Source organism: Brachionichthys hirsutus, chromosome 16 (assembly GCF_040956055.1).
Source record: "Brachionichthys hirsutus isolate HB-005 chromosome 16, CSIRO-AGI_Bhir_v1, whole genome shotgun sequence".
NCBI lineage: Eukaryota > Metazoa > Chordata > Actinopteri > Lophiiformes > Brachionichthyidae > Brachionichthys > Brachionichthys hirsutus.
Window position 1 is genome coordinate 1,925,281 of NC_090912.1, and position 17,268 is coordinate 1,942,548.

A 17,268-nucleotide genomic window follows, 5' to 3' on the forward strand; every position below is an offset into this window, starting at 1 on the left:
ATATTTAATGGCAACATAGTGAGTAAACGTCAGCAAATACATCGAGTCAAACCCAGCAGGAACGACAGACGGTGGCAAACAGCGGTTCGATGAGACCCTCCATCCACTGCTATCAAACAAACCAGCCCCGACAGAAATATTCCCAGTTTGTGTGTGAACCCCCATGGACGACGGCAGTAAATACCTTCTGATTCCGATTCAGCTGGAGGGTAACCCCCCCCCCATAAAGAGGGCAATAAATACACCGATGATCAAAATCCAACTCATTTTATTGGGTCAATTCATTTTCACAAAAAATTAGGTAAGACTCATCGTCTTGGACTTTAAACCGACATCCTTAATCAAGTCCTTCATTCAAACAATCAAATGCATCAGATACATTAAGAAACTTCAAAAGAAAAAGACCCACATTTTCTAATCTCCCCAAAATCAAACGTTAACACGACGCTGCTCAGCCCGGAACTCAAGAATGCAGCTTGCTTTTTACAACCGCTTTAAATCTTTCAAACCTCCAACGGAGGCGGCCCCTTGATACCGAACAGGCTGCGCAGGTTGACCTCCGGATCCACGTAATGGCGGATCTTGCGCTCGTTGAAGAGCGGCGAGAGGTCGACCTCCACTTTGGCCCGCCGGGCAATCCTCATGCGCAGGGCGAAGAGGCGACGCAGGTCTTCCTCCACGCGAGGCAGCTGCTTCTGGTCCAGACGCTTCTGCCAGGACTTCTTGGGCCGCTGGCGTTTCTGTTTGTGAGAACATGCACTTAAGCTTGAAATCGTCAATCACTAGCCCCCCCCCTCCCTCCGGACGGATTTAATCCACATCCCTACTGTTGTCTACGTACTTACTTTCAGTTTGGCGGCAGGCGGGTCGTGACAGAGGAGGTGTCTGGTCATGCTCTCCTGCGGAAGAATCGGGTTCAGCCATCGTCGGAACACGAACAGACGACGGAAGGCGTCAGAAACCGGGTTTGGAGGAACTCACCCGCATCGCGAACACGCGTGGGCAGTCGGGGAAAGAGCATTTGTGTTTCAGGAGCTCCAGGTGCACCTTGCGGATGTGGTGCTGCAGGTTGAAGGTGGTGGAGAAGTAGGCCCGGCAGTCGCCCCGGGGGCACGCCAGCACGGGCTTGTGGGAAGCGTGGACCCGTTTGTGCCGCCGCAGAGCATCCCGGCGCTTGAACACCTTCTCGCAGGTTTGGCAGGTGAACGTGGCTTCAGAACATTTAAGGAGGCAGGAGAAAGAAACTGCTGAACGGACACGCGGGATCGGATCGTGACACTTCGGCACCGGCGCCTCCAACACGCGTTACCTGGATGTTTGGCCACGTGCTTCTGAAGCTTGCTCCAGGTATGTTCAAGTACCTGGCAGTTAGCGTGAGGGCAGCGGTAACCTGCAAGAACCAAACCGGGGGGGGGGGGGGTCAGTGAACCCACCGGGAAGCCCCTCTCAGGAGCCAAATATTAGGTTCCATGCGAATGGCCGGACAGACCCCTGCCAAGATTTGAAGAGACCGACCTGCGTGCTTCTTCTCGTGAGCTTTGCGGGCGCCGTGGGAGTGGAACGCGGCGTCACAGCCGTCCTTCGAACACCTGAAGCGCCGCGCCGCGGGGGGGGGGCAACAAGATTAAAAATAAATCTAAAAGCAATCACCGCCCGTACTCAAGGTCGTCAGAGATGTTAATTAGAACGGCAGGGCTGTAATTCAGCAGTTCAACGCTTCTGGCTTTGATCTCCACCACGCCATTAACCCCCGAGGACAAAGACGTGCACTCGGACGCGTCACATCCGGGACAGACCTGAACCGGGGTGACGAGTCGTGCTCTTGCAAGTGGAGTTTAAACATCCGGCGCTTCTTGAAGGTCAAGCTGCAACCCGGATGGTCACACTGGACGAAAGGAGACTTCAAAAGGAGAGGCCGGGGCAATGCGGCGATTTGGCGCCATCGCGTGGACAGAACCAGGCACTGAACGAACCTTGAAGTAGTTCTGGTCTCCGTGGAAGTAACACGCGTGTCTCTTCAGTTTGCCTCCGTCCGCGAAACTCTGCGCGCACCCCGCGAACTTGCATCTGTAAGAAGGCGGCGTTAGAAACGCGCGCGTGATTTTCACTTAAGGGGCGGCCGTGACGTGACGTCACGTGGCGTGGGACTCACGCGAGCTTCTTGACCCCTGCGTGCCGGAGCGCGTGGCGGCTCAGGTGGAGTCTCCTGGAGAAGCGGCGACCGCAGCCGCTCACCGCGCACAGCCACGGGCGCTGCGTGGAGACGTTCCGGTAACACGGTTTTACTCTCCGGTTATTCCCGTACCGATTCATTCCGCTCGGTTTCCTTACCTCTCCCGCGTGCACGGTCTCGTGCTCGTTCAGCCGCCGCTGCCTGGTGAACGTCGCTCCGCAGTTGGCGTAGGCGCAGTGGAGAAGCCGCTTCGGCGGAGTCGGACCGCAGATTCCGTTCATTTCCATTCGGTGCGTAAAGTCTCCAACAAGAAAACTTGCAGGACTGAGCGCCTCGTCGGGCCCGTCTTAAAGCCTCTTGGGGGGTCTTAATGAGATAATTGGAGACGTCGGGTCAGGCCGCGTTTACCGCGTCACCGCGACTCGAGAGGGAAGCTGAAACTAATTACATGATTGCCCCGTTAACTTCAGCTGCGCGCAAACAGACGCAGCAGGTGCGTAAAGGCGGATGTTAACGAGATTGGAGCGGCGGTCGGTGTCAGGATTCTCTGGGACTCTTAGAATGAATATTATTGTTACTATTCACGCTCTCCTGCCTTAATATATGTATATATATATATACACATATATTCATATACAGTATAGCATGACTTGTTAATGCGTCATAATGTAATGATAAGTCGAGCCATCAGTTTTTGGATGAACTTGAAATGACTTTTATACAAGCTAAAGTTGTTTAGCTGATATCAGATCGATATAGCTGACTTTGGGTTCGGGTTCGGGTGCTATTGATGCTATATAAATATATATATATGTACAAATATGTAAATCACCCAGATGGATTATGTACTGTATAAATAATGCGGATTAACTCACGATCCGTCTCAGCCTATAGGAAGCATTTCTGTCAATTTTGTTTTTTTCATCTTTGGACGCACATTACCCCCCCCCCCCCGCGACATCTCCTCCTGTCTGCATGGCAACGGCGGGGACGGGGGGGGGGGGGGGGCTGCTCGGGATGAGGGGGGAGGTCCCACGTGTCCTCCTCACCGCAGACCCAACGCGCTTCTCGTCGCGTCCCCATCCTTTCGTTTCCGCACGAACCCGCAGATTCGCGTGTACGCACGGCCGCACGCACCCGCGCGAGCCTCGCGGAGCTGCGCGTGCGCGCGCTCTCTCTCTCCCTTTCCTTATTAATTCCTCGGCGATCGATCTCCAAGCCCGCGTGTTGGTCGTCGTCGGCATGCGAGGATGTTTTATCGATCATCATTCCGGTATTGATAGTGTCGCGGAACGGGGAGAGATGAGGGGACGCGCACGCGCATCCTCGGGTGTTTAGCTTCCGCCTCGACGTGGTTCCTGCCGTGTTTTCTCTGCTCGTCCCGCGCCCCTCCGTGGGCCAGGCTCGTGGCGTTTCTGCGGCTCTCGGTGTTGTAATCCGGGGGACTATGTGACGATCATGCTGCCGGTGTGGTGCTTCATGGTGTTTGCTGCAGTGGGCGAGAGACTCGCAGTCTCAGGTAAGAGAGAGAGGCGCTCTGGAGAGGGGGGGGGGGGGGGGGGGCGGGAGAACCCCTTTTACTCCCATCTGCATCCACAGATTTTCTCCTTCCACCAGCACATTTCTAACCTCCGGCGCTGGCTGGCTCGGGATTTATAGTCGTGGGATCTCCGGTGTGGAGCCCACCGGCCTCGGAGCTCTCTCTCTCTCTCTCACTCTCTCTCTCTCTCTCTCTCTGATGCGGTGGATTTGCTGCATCAACACATTTCCATCGCAGCCTCCAGAACCAGCGTTTTATCCAACGAAAGCAAAGTGATAAAACCTGTCAATGGGGAAGGTGCTTTTTTTTTTTTTTTTTTTACAGCTTGACTGATGACTGTTGAGATTCAGATCGGATCAAATCAATAGATCAAGTTGAACTTCAGCACTGGACAGCTCCATATGGAGCCGACTACCTATGCAGCTGTCCAGTTCTGATCCTGAGCGCCGTATGTAGCGCCCGATGGAGCAACGAATGCTTCATTTCCATGAACCATCAGCTCAGGTGTGCCCCCCACCATTTGTGCTCCGCACAGGTGACGATAGGAGTCCTGTGCAGGATGGAGGCACGTGGGACTGGCTCGCCCCGGTGGGGGAGCCGGACGGGGGGGACGCCGACCACGAGGTCACCCACCCGAAGCGGCTGGTGCAGCAGATTGAGTCAGAGAAGGAAGTGGCTCGCAGCCACCTGGATACCAGGGTGAAGAACGGCGTCGGGAACGGCGTCGGGAACGGCATCGGGAACGGCGTCGGGAACGCCGCGGTAAGTCGGGACTCACCCGCTTGAGATTCATTCACAGACTTTCATTTCACAACTATTCAGGCGTCTTTTTCCGCTTGGACTGGAACCCTGATGGGAGAAGTTCAGCCGTGACTTTCAGAACTTAGTCGGATCCTTTCGGCCACGGGTTTCAGAAACCTTGTTCAGCTGCTTTTCGGACGCCGGCGCCTCGGCCTCGCCGCCCCGTCTCTCCATCCATCTCCTCCGTAAAACACGTCGCGACCGCTCGGCGTCGAGCGCCAGAGGCTTTATCCGTCGTAATATTTCACTATCGATGCCCGTTGAATTATTCATAGGGGGGGGTCGCTCCGCTGCTTTCGCAGAGCGCCACACTTCACCACAATTGTTTTCTTACACTTCAATTTGCCAAATGTCCGATCTGTCTCTGCCACTGGTCTCCACTTATTCCCTTTCAGCCCGTCCATTTGGCCCGGAGCTGCTTCCGGGTGGACGCCTTCGGACGCACCTTCGCCCTGGACCTGCAGCTGAACCAGTCAGTGTCCAGTGTCAGAAAGCGTCACCAGAACCTTCCTCCTTTACGCACGTGTGTTAAGACGCGCGTCTCCTCTCTTTGCAGTCACCTCCTGTCGTCAGGATACGTCGAGCGGAACGTTAACCCGGATGGTCGACCCTCCCACTCCCCGGTAAGACCGTGAGGAGTGGGGTCTGGATGACGGGAGTTTAGTGGGTGCACAAAATCATTCAAAGTTATCCTGAAGGCCTCGTTTTAGAAGCCGGAGTCGTTTCATTCCTGTTTAAAGCGGACTGTGGTGTTTTTTTCTTCTTGATCTCGACCCTGCTCTTTCGTCTATCTCTGGAACGCTGATTGTGCATTCTAAGCTTCAAAGGTCGGCTAGCCGACTGTTAGCGTCGAGTCTTTCTGCGTTCACGAACGGTCAAGTTATAAAAGCTGGCGGACGCACGCGGTGTCAAACCTCAGTATAGAGATAACAGGGAATAGGATGAAAGACCCCCCCCCCCCAGAGCAGGCCTGTGCTCCATGTCCCCACCCACAATCATTCCAAACTCCCTTCAGCCCTCCCGGCCAATCGCAAGCCTGTTTCCATAGCGACCAGTTAGCTCAACCCTGTCATTAAGTTCTTGGCGAGGACGAGGAGGCCAGATTGTCGCTCAGCTCGATGTGGGTCACATGACGCTGCTGCAGGACATGGCAGGTGTGATGCGTTCAAGGCAGCACGTCGCCACGGCGACCTGTCTATTCCAATCCAACGCCCCTAAGTTTGTTGCTCTGGATGAACTTCCTGTTTTACTCCCATCTTTATGCACTAGCTCGCTGCGTTTTCTATTCCCGCATCGAAGCGTGTGTGGGGAAACGCGAGCGAGTTGTTCAGGCGATCACCTCCACCTGCTGTAAGTAGGTCACAGTGAAAGTAGGCGAGAGCGAGCCGGGAGGGGAGGGCGATGCGTGGCAGTGGGCCCGGGAGGCCTTGATAAGTGTGTCACCAGAGGTCACCAGAGGTCGCGGTGCGTTGTGTCCGCAGGGAGGCGAGCACTGCTACTACCAGGGAACGCTAAGAGGGCTGCCGGAGTCCTGGGCGGCGCTCTCCACCTGCGGCGGCCTGAGGTGGGCCTGACTGCGGCGCTTCATTCATAGCGGCGCGTTTTAAGAAGCGGCGTGGACGCTAACCTTTCTGTCCCGTCCCATTTGTCTCTTTCAGCGGCGTGTTCTCCGACGGGTTCTACTCCTACTGGATAGAACCCCTTCACAACGGGAGCGATCAGGTGGGGGCGGTCACCGGACGCGAAGCGGTGGCGAGTGTTTATTGATGGATATGTCCAAATGTCCCTGTTTCTGCTACAGGATGGCGCTCACCGAATCCACCGGACGCCTGAGCTCAGACTGTCTCCACCCGGCCCAGGTACAGAACGACCTTCCGTAACTCCCTTAAATGAAGCGCTCCCGCGGAGGAGGATCCGGAATGCTTCGCGCTTTCTCGATGACTAACCGGAACGTTTGGCTGAAGCTGAAATAAAAAGTGTCTCGCCGTCCTGCCGCTTTGCTTCCCTGTGTGTCCAGACTGTGCCGGGGACGGCGAGTGGGAGGACCGAGGAGGCGATGGCGATGGCGACAGAGCGGATCAAAGGAGCGAGCAGGCGTCCGGCGGGCCAAGGCGGTCCAAGAGATCCGCCCGTAGGCCCTCGGTCCAGAGCGAGACCAAGTACATCGAGCTGATGGTGGTCAACGACAACGACATGGTGAGCCGCCGTTAGCTCGTCGGCGCCGCTGTCGAATGAAGCCATTGTTTGTTTTTAGCGTCTCGTTTTCTGCCTTCAAACCGTTTCTCCGTGAATCAGCGGCTCGAAGAGAAGAAGAGAAGATTCAGGATTGATTTTATTAATGCAAAACATACCATCGAAATAACATTTGTGTGTGTGTGTGTGTGTGTGTGTGTGTGTGTGTGTGTGTCACCACAGTTTGCACAGCTGCGTCATTCCAGCAGCCAAACCAGGAACTTCGCCAAAGCGGTGGTCAACATGGCCGATGCGGTGAGATCTTCCAGCTCCTATAAACTCTGCACACTGTCCAAAATGTGTGTGTGTGTGTGTGTGTGTGCTCTTCATTCACAGCCCGGTTGTCACGCCAACAAAGCCGTGCCCTGGTGGTGTTTTTTTTTTGGTCCCGCAGATCTACAAGGAACAACTGAACACGAGGATTGTGCTGGTTGCCATGGAGACCTGGACCTCTAAAAATATGATGCCAGTCATGGAAGACCCATTGATAACGCTGCAGAACTTCATGAAGTACAGGAAGGACAACATCAGAGAGCAGAGCGACGTCGTCCATCTATTCTCGTGAGAGCGTGGCGAAAAAATAGACGAGGGGTCCGGAGGCGGGGCTCGTTTGGAGTCCCGCCTCTTGACGCCGTCTTTCTTTTGCGTCACAGAGGGCGAACGTTTCACAGCAGCCGCAGCGGGACGGCGTACACCGGAGGGGTGTGCTCCCTGGCGAGGGGGGGTGGGATCAACGAGGTGAGGAACGTCTGGAACGGCGTTATTGATTGTTTGCCGATATGCTTCGTGTTTGCAACGAGGCCCCGCCTTCCTCCTTTCCTTGCTTTCAGTATGGGAACGTCGGCGCGATGGCCATCACGTTGTGCCAGAGTCTCGGCCAGAATGTCGGCATGAGGTGGAACAACGCTCGCAGTTCTGCAGGTAGAGGACGAGACGGAGGGGGCGGGACATGGAGGAATCCAAGGTCGTGGGGGCTTTACCGCCGCCAAGGAGGTCGTGTTGTTCCCGACTTTTATCTGTCTGTCGGATCTTGATGTAATTTTCAGGAAATGTTGGGAATGTTACCAGGAATAGATGGTTACGTTTTGGTGATGATCCAGAAGAGATTCCTGGATTCTGGATCACTTTGAAATTTTAATCAACATTTGCAGTAAATGGAGCTTCAAAATGTGTTCCTCAATACCTCGGTTGATTATTGGCCAATGTTTATGGAACTTGACGCAATCATGTAGGGCGGGGGTCTCGACCTTACCAATGAATTTTGTCCAGATCGGATCCGGATTGTGGACATTGTCGAGATTTTTCTTTGCGTTTGGGCCTCCTGTGCAGTTAATATTAGCGGTAGAGATTTCTAACGAGCGTCGTCTTATAGCTGAGTCGATTCCACATCGGATCAAGTCAACGGATTTGTTGTGTCTTCTAAAGCTGCGGATCTATAGATCCAGAAGAATCCGCCGTTACTGAAAATCTGCTTTTAGTGAATAACTTGAGATCAATGTAAATCCAATTACTAAAGGTTTGTTTTCATGGTGAAGGAATCTTAAAAATAGAGATAAAATAAATGTAGGGCCATTATTTTTGCTGTAAATCACAATCTAGGGGGACTGAGCGGCTTGGCGGAGGTCTGTGCTCTCCGAGTGCTTCTCCAGTTGTTGTTTTTCGTCTTCACAGGAGACTGCAGGTGTCCAGATAACTGGCTGGGCTGCATCATGGAAGACACCGGGTAAAGATCCATTTATTGGCCGTTCATAAAAACCTACATTTACGCCGGGGCTCTGCACAAAGTCCGGGATGAGGCCTCCGTCTCGACCGTTGTGTGTGTTTTTACGCACGCAGGTACTACCTGCCCAGAAAGTTTTCCCGCTGCAGTGTGGACGAGTACATCCAGTTCCTGCTCCAGGGGGGCGGGAGCTGCCTCTTCAACAAGCCCAACAAGGTGAGCGCCAGCTGGCGACGTCGGTAGGATGTAGGTCTGAGCCGCGCCCTCGTTTCTGTTCCATTTACGCTCGTCTCTCTCTCTCTCCCGTTCAGCTGTTGGATCCTCCGGAGTGTGGGAACGGCTTTGTGGAGCCCGGGGAAGAGTGCGACTGCGGATCCCAGCTGGTGAGTTCCCGGACGGGCATCGGACGCCCGGGCGTCTGCAGGCGGGGCGTTCACTGAAGGTGCGCTTCTCTTCTTGTTCATGCCTCCGGCCTGCAGGAGTGCGCCCGTAGCGGAGGGGCGTGCTGTAAGAAGTGCACGCTTACCCACGACGCCATGTGCAGCGACGGGCTCTGCTGCAGCGGCTGCAAGGTCGGTCCATAGCGCTGTAACGTACCTCAGATGCATTGACGCGCCGGAGCTGGTCGTTGCGCTTGACGTGACTCGTCTCGGCCTTTTTCCACGCCGCCGCCCTGCAGTACGAGCTGAGAGGCGCGGCGTGTCGGGACGCCGTGAACGACTGCGACATCCCGGAGAGCTGCACCGGAGACTCCAGCCAGGTAGAGCCGAGAGGCAAAAGCCGAAACCTTTTTTTGCGCTCGACCAGAGAACCCGCAGCAACCCGTGCGTCTTCTCCCTCTCCTAGTGTCCCCACAACGTCCACAAGCTGGACGGCTACGCGTGCGACGGCAGCCAGGTAAGCGCGGCTCCGCGTGCGTGCACGGGACGTTTCCTCCCCGCGGGCTGATCTGTCGTCCCCGTGTCTTTAGGGTCGCTGCTACGGCGGGCGCTGCAGGACCCGTGACGGACAGTGTCGCGGCCTCTGGGGTTACAGTAAGCCCTGAACGCATCACGAGTCGCGTGTCTTAAGCGTGGCGTCTAAGCCGCGCTCTTCCTGCCAGGTTCGGCCGACAGGTTTTGCTACGAGAAGCTGAACGCCGAGGGGACGGAGAAGGGCAACTGTGGCCCCCGTCCGGAGGGCAAAGGCTGGCTGCAGTGCAACAAGCCGTGAGTCCGAGCGTCCCGATTAGATCCTGCGGTTAACGGGTGCAGCCCAAGAATACGCAGTCGTGTACTTTCTTTCGTTGTTTCCTCTCCAGGGACGTTTTGTGCGGCTTCCTCTTCTGTGCCAACCTGACCGCCAAGCCGAAGTTCGGCGACCTGCAGGGCGAGGTGACCAGCTTCACCCTCTACCACCAGAACAAGTACCTGGACTGCAGGTAGGACCAACCCGGGGACAAACCCCGCCCCTTTCCTGTCGGGGTTTGTTCCTGACGCGCTTCGCTGCTTCGCTCAGGGGCGGCCACGCCCTGCTGGAGGACGGCTCGGACTTGGGGTACGTGGAGGACGGGACCCCCTGTGGTCCCAACATGATGTGTTTGGAGCGACGCTGCCTCCCCGTGGCCGCGTTCAACCTCAGCGCCTGCTTGGGCTCCAACTTGGGACGCGTCTGCTCCGACCACGGGGTAAAAAAGAACCTTCTTGAGCTCCGTGCGTCTTCGTGCACGTCTTTGCTCCGCTCTTCTTCACCTTTTCTTTCCTTCTTCACCTTCTCCCCCGCAGACGTGCAGCAACGAGGTGAAGTGCATCTGCGACAGGGATTACACGGGGAAGGACTGCAGCGTCTTCGACCCCATCCCAGAACCGACGGTCCAGACGGGCCCGGAGAAGAAAGGTCCATAGCAACCCCCCTTCACCCCCCCGCCCGTGTGTCTCACCCTTCTGCCTGCCTCTCACCCCCCCTTCCCGTCCCCCATAGTCTCTACTCATCACCAGCTGTAGCTTCTTTGTGTCCCGAAGCGTATGCAATGATCAATGTGTGTGTGTGTGTGTGTGTGTGTGTGTGTGTGTGTGTGTGTGTGTGTGTGTGTGTGTGTGTGTGTGTGTGTGTGTGTGTGTGTGTGTGTGTGTGTGTGTGTGTGTGTGTGTGTGTGTGTGTGTGTGTGTGTGTGTGTGTGTGTGTGTGTGTGTGTGTGTGTGTGTGTGTGTGTGTGTGTGTGTGTGTGTGTGTGTGTGTGTGTGTGTGTGTGTGTGTGTGTGTGTGTGTGTGTGTGTGTGTGTGTGTGTGTGTGTGTGTGTGTGTGTGTGCGTGCGTGCGTGCACTGTCATCTTCAATGTCTCCCTTACTCTCTTGCAGTCTGCTAAATGACAAGGCAATAAAGCAGCTGCCCTCATAGGGGCAAATGGAGCCCACCCTGAGCTAGGGCAGGAGAGGGGGATGAGATCAAAGTAATGAAACTCTCTCATCTTTCTTTCCTGTCTGCCTGTCCTCCCCTCGCTCGCCCGCCCATCCTCCCCCCTCCCCCCGATGTGCTGGTTTCCTCCTCTTCCTCCATCTCTCTCTCTTTCTACTTGATGTCATAGTGTTGATGCTGTCCTCTGTTTTTTTTTAGTGGTGTTGTTTTGTTTCTGCCCCTCCTCCCTCCTCTGCGCAGGTCCCAGTGGCACCAATATCATAATAGGGTCCATCGCAGGTGCTATTCTCCTGGCAGCTATAGTCCTAGGGGGGACAGGATGGGGATTTAAGTAAGAGTTCTGGCATGCCTTTGTGTACCTGTCTGCTTCTACCCAAAGGAACCCCGCCCCCTACCCCGCCCTCGCAACTCTCACCCGTCTGATCACCATTTGCAACCTCCGGGGAGAGGAAAGGGGAGTCGACATGTCTCTGAGCTTCATCCTGCACCTTCGCCCTCGTCCCTCGTTATTTTTTAAAGACGGGGCGGGGCAGAGACGTTCATCCTTCCTGGGTTCTAATGTTTTACCTGTGGTGCTCTTTTAGCCCGCCTCCGCCCGTCGGCCGCGCCGTTCACCTGTGCATGCTTGCTTTCGTCCTCTCCTTACGCCCTGACCTAAAAGGACTGATCCTCGCCTCGCTCACTTTTGGGGTTCACGTAGGAACGCGAGTCCAAATGAAGCTTCAGTCCTTTTAGGGCCAGAGGTAAGCGTCTGTGCATGTGTGCATTAGCGGGACGCTTCTCCTCTCTGGACGGGATCAGTGGTGTGGGACCTTTTTTGGGACTGAGTGGGTCGTTGCCGTGGCTGCTGTAGATCTGCTGCACGTGATGTCATCGCTGTGGTTACATCTCAGCCCTAATCTCCATTCCTGTTACTGAACTTAATCTAATCTATTTATTTACGATGCTGTCGTCGCTTCGTTATCTTTTAAATTCAGCTTTGATAGTCCGTCTTGTCATTCTTTTTTCCGGCTCTCTTTGATGTGCTTTGACTTTTTGTCTTTTCTCCTGACGTGCGCTCACGGGATGCAGGAACATTCGAAGAGGAAGGTATGACATCATAGGACCATGTGACTTCTTCTTCCTGGTTGTCTCCGCTAACGGCCTCTCTCTCTCTCTCTCTCTCTCCACTCCTCCTTCAGATCCGGTGGAGGATAGGACGGACGTCCGTCTCTCTTTCCGTCTCTGTGTCCTGTCTATTCCCGTCTTCCTTCTCGCACTGTGTCGTTTTCACATCGGAGAAGAGGGGAACAAAAACAAAAGTCTTCCACTCCTATCCCAGAACCTCTCCGGTCCTCTTCCGATAATCATCTCCCCCATGCACCCATCCGCCCCCCCCTTTCCGTCCTTCATCCTGCAGAGTTCCTCCCACCCCACTGTCCGAGTCTGGGCCACGCCCACGGCGAGCAGGTGGCTCTCCCTGTGGGACATCGGGATCTTCCTCCTGTCCGGTTGTGAGACTACGCTTCAGTTTTTTTGCGTTCCCTCCTTCACATCTTGGACAGTTCGATGAAGAACAAGTCAGGGGTGGACCAACTAAATTAGAGGCGTGTCGCCTGCCGGCCTGCACAGAAGACAAACGCCCGGCCCCGCCCAAAATGTTTTCAGGTACAAAAAGGGAAGATAAAGGTTTTGGGATCATTTGAACTTTGACAGAGACCGAAACTTAGTGCTTTCAAACTGACTCGTGTACATTCCACACAAAATCCGTGTGTGTGTGCGTGTGTGTGCGTGCACCACTTCCAGGCCTGATGTTTGTACACTTAGTTTTAATTTGTGCGAGTGATTGTACGAGGTTTTTAAAGAGGAAGAATGTAAGCGTTTACATCGGCGTCCGTGTCGACCTCAACGACCCTTCCACAGGTAGATAGGAAGGTTTTTATCGCTAGACTTTCATATTTCTACAAACCGTTGTACTCTGCAGCCATGGTAACATCAATTTATTTCCTTTTCTTAATGTTGTGTATCTGCAGAACAAGATGCACACCTGGATGCACACCTGTTTGTAAATACGTGCGAGATCTAGTGAATATTAAAATAACGGCGCTGCATCTCCCGCCATCAGCGGCTAAGCTAGCTGCCGCTTGTCTGGGAATGTGTGAGGTTCTGGATGCACGGCGAGATGGTCAAATTAAGGGGGGGGCACTTAAAGACGCATCTTATCGCATATTTTTAGACACTTGAAACTATTAGACTGGTGAGAATGAGGACTTTTAGTTGAACTGGAGTGGAAGGAAAATAAAAGAAGAAGCCACCCCTGGTCTCGCGTCTTGGTTTCGGTTTAAGGGAAGAAGTCGTTTCTTCTTCTTCAGACCGTTCCAGACCGTTCCATAGAAATTCAATTCACGTTTCATTCATTCAGTCTCGGCTGCTAATTCAAATATTCATCTGATTAAACACGAACCGAAAACGTTCCTCTGTTTTTTTTAATCATCTCTTGCGGGACACACATTTCTCTCTCCTCGCCCGCCGAGCCATTCGGCTTTTATTAAATTAAAATTCTAATTAGAAACTAGAAAAGTCACTAAAGCATCAAAGTTTTAAATGGCTGGCGAGAGCCGGGACAGAATCTGTCCATCTCTGGGTTCGACCAACACGATGGATGAATTCTTCCGGGGTCGGAGGTCCCAGCCGCCGGGGTTAGGTCCTTCTTTTTGGGAAAGTCTGTCTGTGTGGGAGTACAAACGTCCTCTGACGAGTCCTCAAAAGCGAGGAGGCGTCCCGCTCTGGACGCGGGACGGATGTCAGACTTCGATCTCTCCGGTGTCCCACTTTGTCTTGGGTTCCTGCCACCAGTCGGCCAGGAAGGACTCCTCGTAGTCTCCCATGCCGTCAAACTCCGCGTCGGGATGCTCGGATTCAGAGGTTCCCGCTTCCTGTGGACTCACCTCGCCCTGAACGCGAGAAACGCCGAGTCAGAAGAAAGCATTTTACCACCACACCTCCGCTCTGATACTTCCCTCCCCGCCTCTCTGAAGCTGACCTGTGTTGATGGGATGTGGCGCATACCACAGCCTCCCCTCCTCCACCCCCCTCTATCCCCCTTCGTCCCCAGGAAAGTCTTCCTCATCCTCCCCTTTCCACAAACTCAACGGCAGCTCGCACTGAACTCTGGGAAATGTCCGGTTTTAATTCCCAGCGTTCGGGAATTAATTTCGATTCACGCGATTTCATCGAAATCTGGTTGCAAATGTTGGACATGTCTCAAACAGGAGGGGGACTTTAAATCTCCATCTTGTATTTACTTCGTCAAAGACATTTGCATTTCTTTGTAGACACAAACCATGTAAACAAGGAGGGACTGAATGCAACCCGAGGCGCCGTCATTTCTTACCTCGTCATCTATTTGCAGATAGTTCAGAGCGAATTCCAGCATCTCCTCCTGCTTGTTCCTGACGGTGAAATACGTCAGAGCCTCCTGGGGGGGGGGGGCACAAGAAAAGAGACGTGAGCTCCTCCTGCTGTCCTCCTGTTTGCTGCCTCTGTCTTTGGAGGCTTGCTGGAACGCCAGCGTCAACACGCTGCTGCGTGCAGATCAAAGTCAGCGAGGCCTTTACGAGAGTGGGACGGCTGCTAATTGCCACCCTGTGATTGTGTTAATGTTTGCGGCGAGGCCATTTCACGCTGCAAACATTCCTGTTTCGGGTTAAAGCGCAGCCGGTGGGAACTTTCTGCCGCCTCTGAAATCCAAAAAGCTAAATTTGACACCCACAAATGCAAACATGCTAAAGATATTTTTTCCTTGTTATTAGAACTACAACTTTTATCTTATGTTTGTTTATTTTGCATCTTTTTTTTTTTTTACACATATATTCCAGAATTGTTTTCCACTCACGGGCCGAGGCTGGAAGTCTCTTTCCCCGAGCCCCCACTGCTCCCGGTAGAACCGGTAATACTCCACGTTCCGCTGCATCACCTGGTCTTTGGGGTCGAACAGCACGTAGCTGGCGGCGCACGGAGCCGCGTTCTTGACGTCATTCACTGTGAACGCAACGACGCAACAAAGCGCGTTAGTGGCGTGGCGTGGCGTGGCGTGGCGGGGCGGGGCGTGAGTCTTGGAAAATCATCCGCCGTCGCTCTTACGTTTATAATAAGAGAACTGGAGGTAGTGGTACATCGTGGCCACGAAATTCTCCACGAAGAAGCCTCCCACGCTCGGGGTGAGGCGCTCCTCGCAGTCCACCTTACACTTCAGCGCCTCCGTGTAGAGATCTACGGGAAGCCGGGGGGGGGGGGGGGAGGACAAGGTGAGCAAAACGAGCCGACCCTCTATCTACCCTGGGACGAGGCGGCTCTCCCCCGACCTGCCAGGGTCGGGTAGAAGGCCTTGGACTCCAGGATCTCGTAGGAACCCTCGCAGCCCGCCAGACAGTCGCCGTAAACCGCAAAGTAGTGCGTGGCGGCCTCCTCCATGCTGCGGGCGCTGCTGCTGAAGTCTCCGCCGTCGTAGAGCGTCACGCTCTTCAGGAAGGAGCTCTGGATGAGAGAGACACGCGTCAGAGTCCGGAGTGCATGACGATGACGATGGTGACGACGATGAAGAAGCACGAACCTCATAAGGCTGCTCCTCGTGATCGATGAGATATTCCTCCACGTCAAACATCGTCTTGTAGTATTTCAGGTTCTTGGTCAGGGAGGGGTCCGTCGGGTTCTTCTTGAGGAAGGTGTGCGCGGCCCCCACCGCCTTCTCCACGTTGTTGAGCTGAGGGGAGGAAGGACGGTCAGAATCAGAGCCGCAGTGCAAGCCTGAAAGCGAGATGCGCCGAAACACAACTCAGTTTCAGTCTGATTGAAAAGAGCCCCCCCCCTCACCGTCTGGAGGAGAATAGGGGGATTGTTGAGAGGGGGGGGAACCGGTGGGAGAGACGTGGCAAATGCTCTCCCTCCTGCTGGGAGAGGCAGAAAGGCGCAACACGTGAGTCGATTCGCGTCGAGGAACCGAGCCTGGTATATAAACTTCTGCGTTTTCATTCGTTACGCGCGAGCAATGGCAATGCTGGATCCGCCCCGGCGCCATTAGTCGTGCGTATTTTTACGCACAGGAACTGTAACAGGTCAAATAAACATCTTTAAGAGTCACACAGTCCTGCGCTCACCTGGTACTGCGCGTACTGAATGTACCGATACGGGATCCTTTGCGCGAACGTTTCCAGCACGTCCCTCCGCGGGTACGCGACACCGAACACCGGGAAATCAGCCTTGCACTTTTTCAGGCACGCAGCCCTCAGCAGGATGCGGCGCACGACGCGCAGGCTGCTGTCGGCGAACAGGGTGCCGTTGTCCCGGGGGCCGCTGTCCCGGGAGACGCCGCTGCAGCTGCGGCTGCAGAAGACCTCGCTCTCCCGCAGCAGCCGGTGGAGCCGCAGGCTGAGCTCCAGATACTTTACGCTCTCGGCCCAGTTCTGCGCCGCGTACTGCTCCAGCGCGTAGCTGAACGCCGAGTCCAGAGGAACGACGTCCTGTTGGGGGAAGCCTTTCAGGCTGTACGTCTCGTACTGCGCCCCCACCAGGGCCGGGAGGAGGAGAAGCGCCAGACACGCGCTTTTCAGGAGCATTCTTACCGTCACCGGCTCCGGTAGGAGGCCGTTCTGGGGTTTTTTACGCGGAAACTTCCTCCTCTTTCTTCAGACGGGGAACTTTCGCGTCTGCGTGAACGTGATGATGTAAAGATGGTCGAATAGAAGAAGCGGTACGCATGGAGCTTCTGGGCAAATCCTTCAAAATAAAAGCATTGTTCTCCCCCCCCCCCCCAAAAAAAAAAATCGAAACTACTGTTGCCTAAAATAAATCACTTAAATTAGTTTACTTTTTAAAGTGTTACTTATATAATTCATGTTTGTGGCTGGATATATTTAAATAAAGGTTTTAGAAAACGTCATGCATTTTCCACTTCTCCAAAAAACAAAGAATTCTGTGCGTGGAATGCAGCTGTGCCAAATTGAGTTTATTTAGAAATAAAAGTCCGCACATCCGGAATAAATGGTTCTAACTTTTGCAAACTTGACTACAGTCAATGTCTTTAGGATTTAGTTTTCCGGGGTCTCAACACCCCCCCCCCCCCCTCCGTGGTAAATGTTGCTTCCATTTTCACATATTTGAACTTTTGACACATAATGTCTTCAAAACATTCATTGAAGAACTCATTTTCTCATCTCTGGTTTCTATCTGCATTCTAGGCGGCAGGACAAGCCGAAACAAGACTTCAGCTTCCAAAACTCCTTAGTGTGGATCTCACATCACCCGTGGGTAAATCTGACATGTGGAACCTTCACGTCCACGATGAGGGAGGAACTCCATAGATGGAGGACAGTTAGTCGGATCCGGAGCCTGACAGATGTTATCACTCTGACAGATGTTATAATTATAAA

At 54.1% G+C, this 17,268-nt stretch overlaps 3 protein-coding genes across 3 annotated transcripts; 1 reads left to right on the forward strand and 2 right to left on the reverse strand.

Moving 5' to 3' along the window:
* Nucleotides 1-503: 503 nt before the first annotated feature.
* Nucleotides 504-2,454, reverse strand: 42sp43 (P43 5S RNA-binding protein). Its single transcript, XM_068749739.1, has 9 exons — nucleotides 2,332-2,454; nucleotides 2,153-2,253; nucleotides 1,974-2,067; nucleotides 1,797-1,885; nucleotides 1,516-1,589; nucleotides 1,310-1,390; nucleotides 982-1,211; nucleotides 846-899; nucleotides 504-740 (listed from the first exon to the last, which is right to left on the reverse strand). The coding sequence occupies exons 1-9, from the start codon at nucleotides 2,452-2,454 to the stop codon at nucleotides 504-506; spliced, it is 1,083 nt and encodes a 360-aa protein (XP_068605840.1).
* A 1,168-nt stretch (nucleotides 2,455-3,622) lies between these two features.
* Nucleotides 3,623-12,358, forward strand: adam11 (ADAM metallopeptidase domain 11). The gene is made up of 26 exons (XM_068749740.1): nucleotides 3,623-3,692; nucleotides 4,249-4,436; nucleotides 4,910-4,986; nucleotides 5,071-5,137; nucleotides 5,996-6,078; nucleotides 6,173-6,236; nucleotides 6,316-6,373; nucleotides 6,532-6,710; nucleotides 6,930-7,001; nucleotides 7,141-7,307; nucleotides 7,400-7,484; nucleotides 7,577-7,667; nucleotides 8,418-8,469; nucleotides 8,583-8,682; nucleotides 8,778-8,849; nucleotides 8,946-9,038; nucleotides 9,146-9,226; nucleotides 9,313-9,363; nucleotides 9,437-9,500; nucleotides 9,569-9,674; nucleotides 9,767-9,886; nucleotides 9,964-10,132; nucleotides 10,230-10,341; nucleotides 11,102-11,192; nucleotides 11,933-12,003; nucleotides 12,261-12,358. Exons 1-26 carry the CDS (start codon nucleotides 3,632-3,634, stop codon nucleotides 12,356-12,358), a joined length of 2,472 nt encoding a protein of 823 aa, XP_068605841.1. The 5' UTR covers nucleotides 3,623-3,631.
* Nucleotides 12,359-13,322: 964 nt separating this feature from the next.
* Nucleotides 13,323-16,553, reverse strand: p3h4 (prolyl 3-hydroxylase family member 4 (inactive)). The gene is made up of 7 exons (XM_068750183.1): nucleotides 15,997-16,553; nucleotides 15,453-15,602; nucleotides 15,205-15,376; nucleotides 14,984-15,112; nucleotides 14,736-14,881; nucleotides 14,235-14,318; nucleotides 13,323-13,794 (listed from the first exon to the last, which is right to left on the reverse strand). The coding sequence occupies exons 1-7, from the start codon at nucleotides 16,453-16,455 to the stop codon at nucleotides 13,645-13,647; spliced, it is 1,290 nt and encodes a 429-aa protein (XP_068606284.1). The 5' UTR covers nucleotides 16,456-16,553; the 3' UTR covers nucleotides 13,323-13,644.
* Between the last annotated feature and the right edge of the window lie 715 nt (nucleotides 16,554-17,268).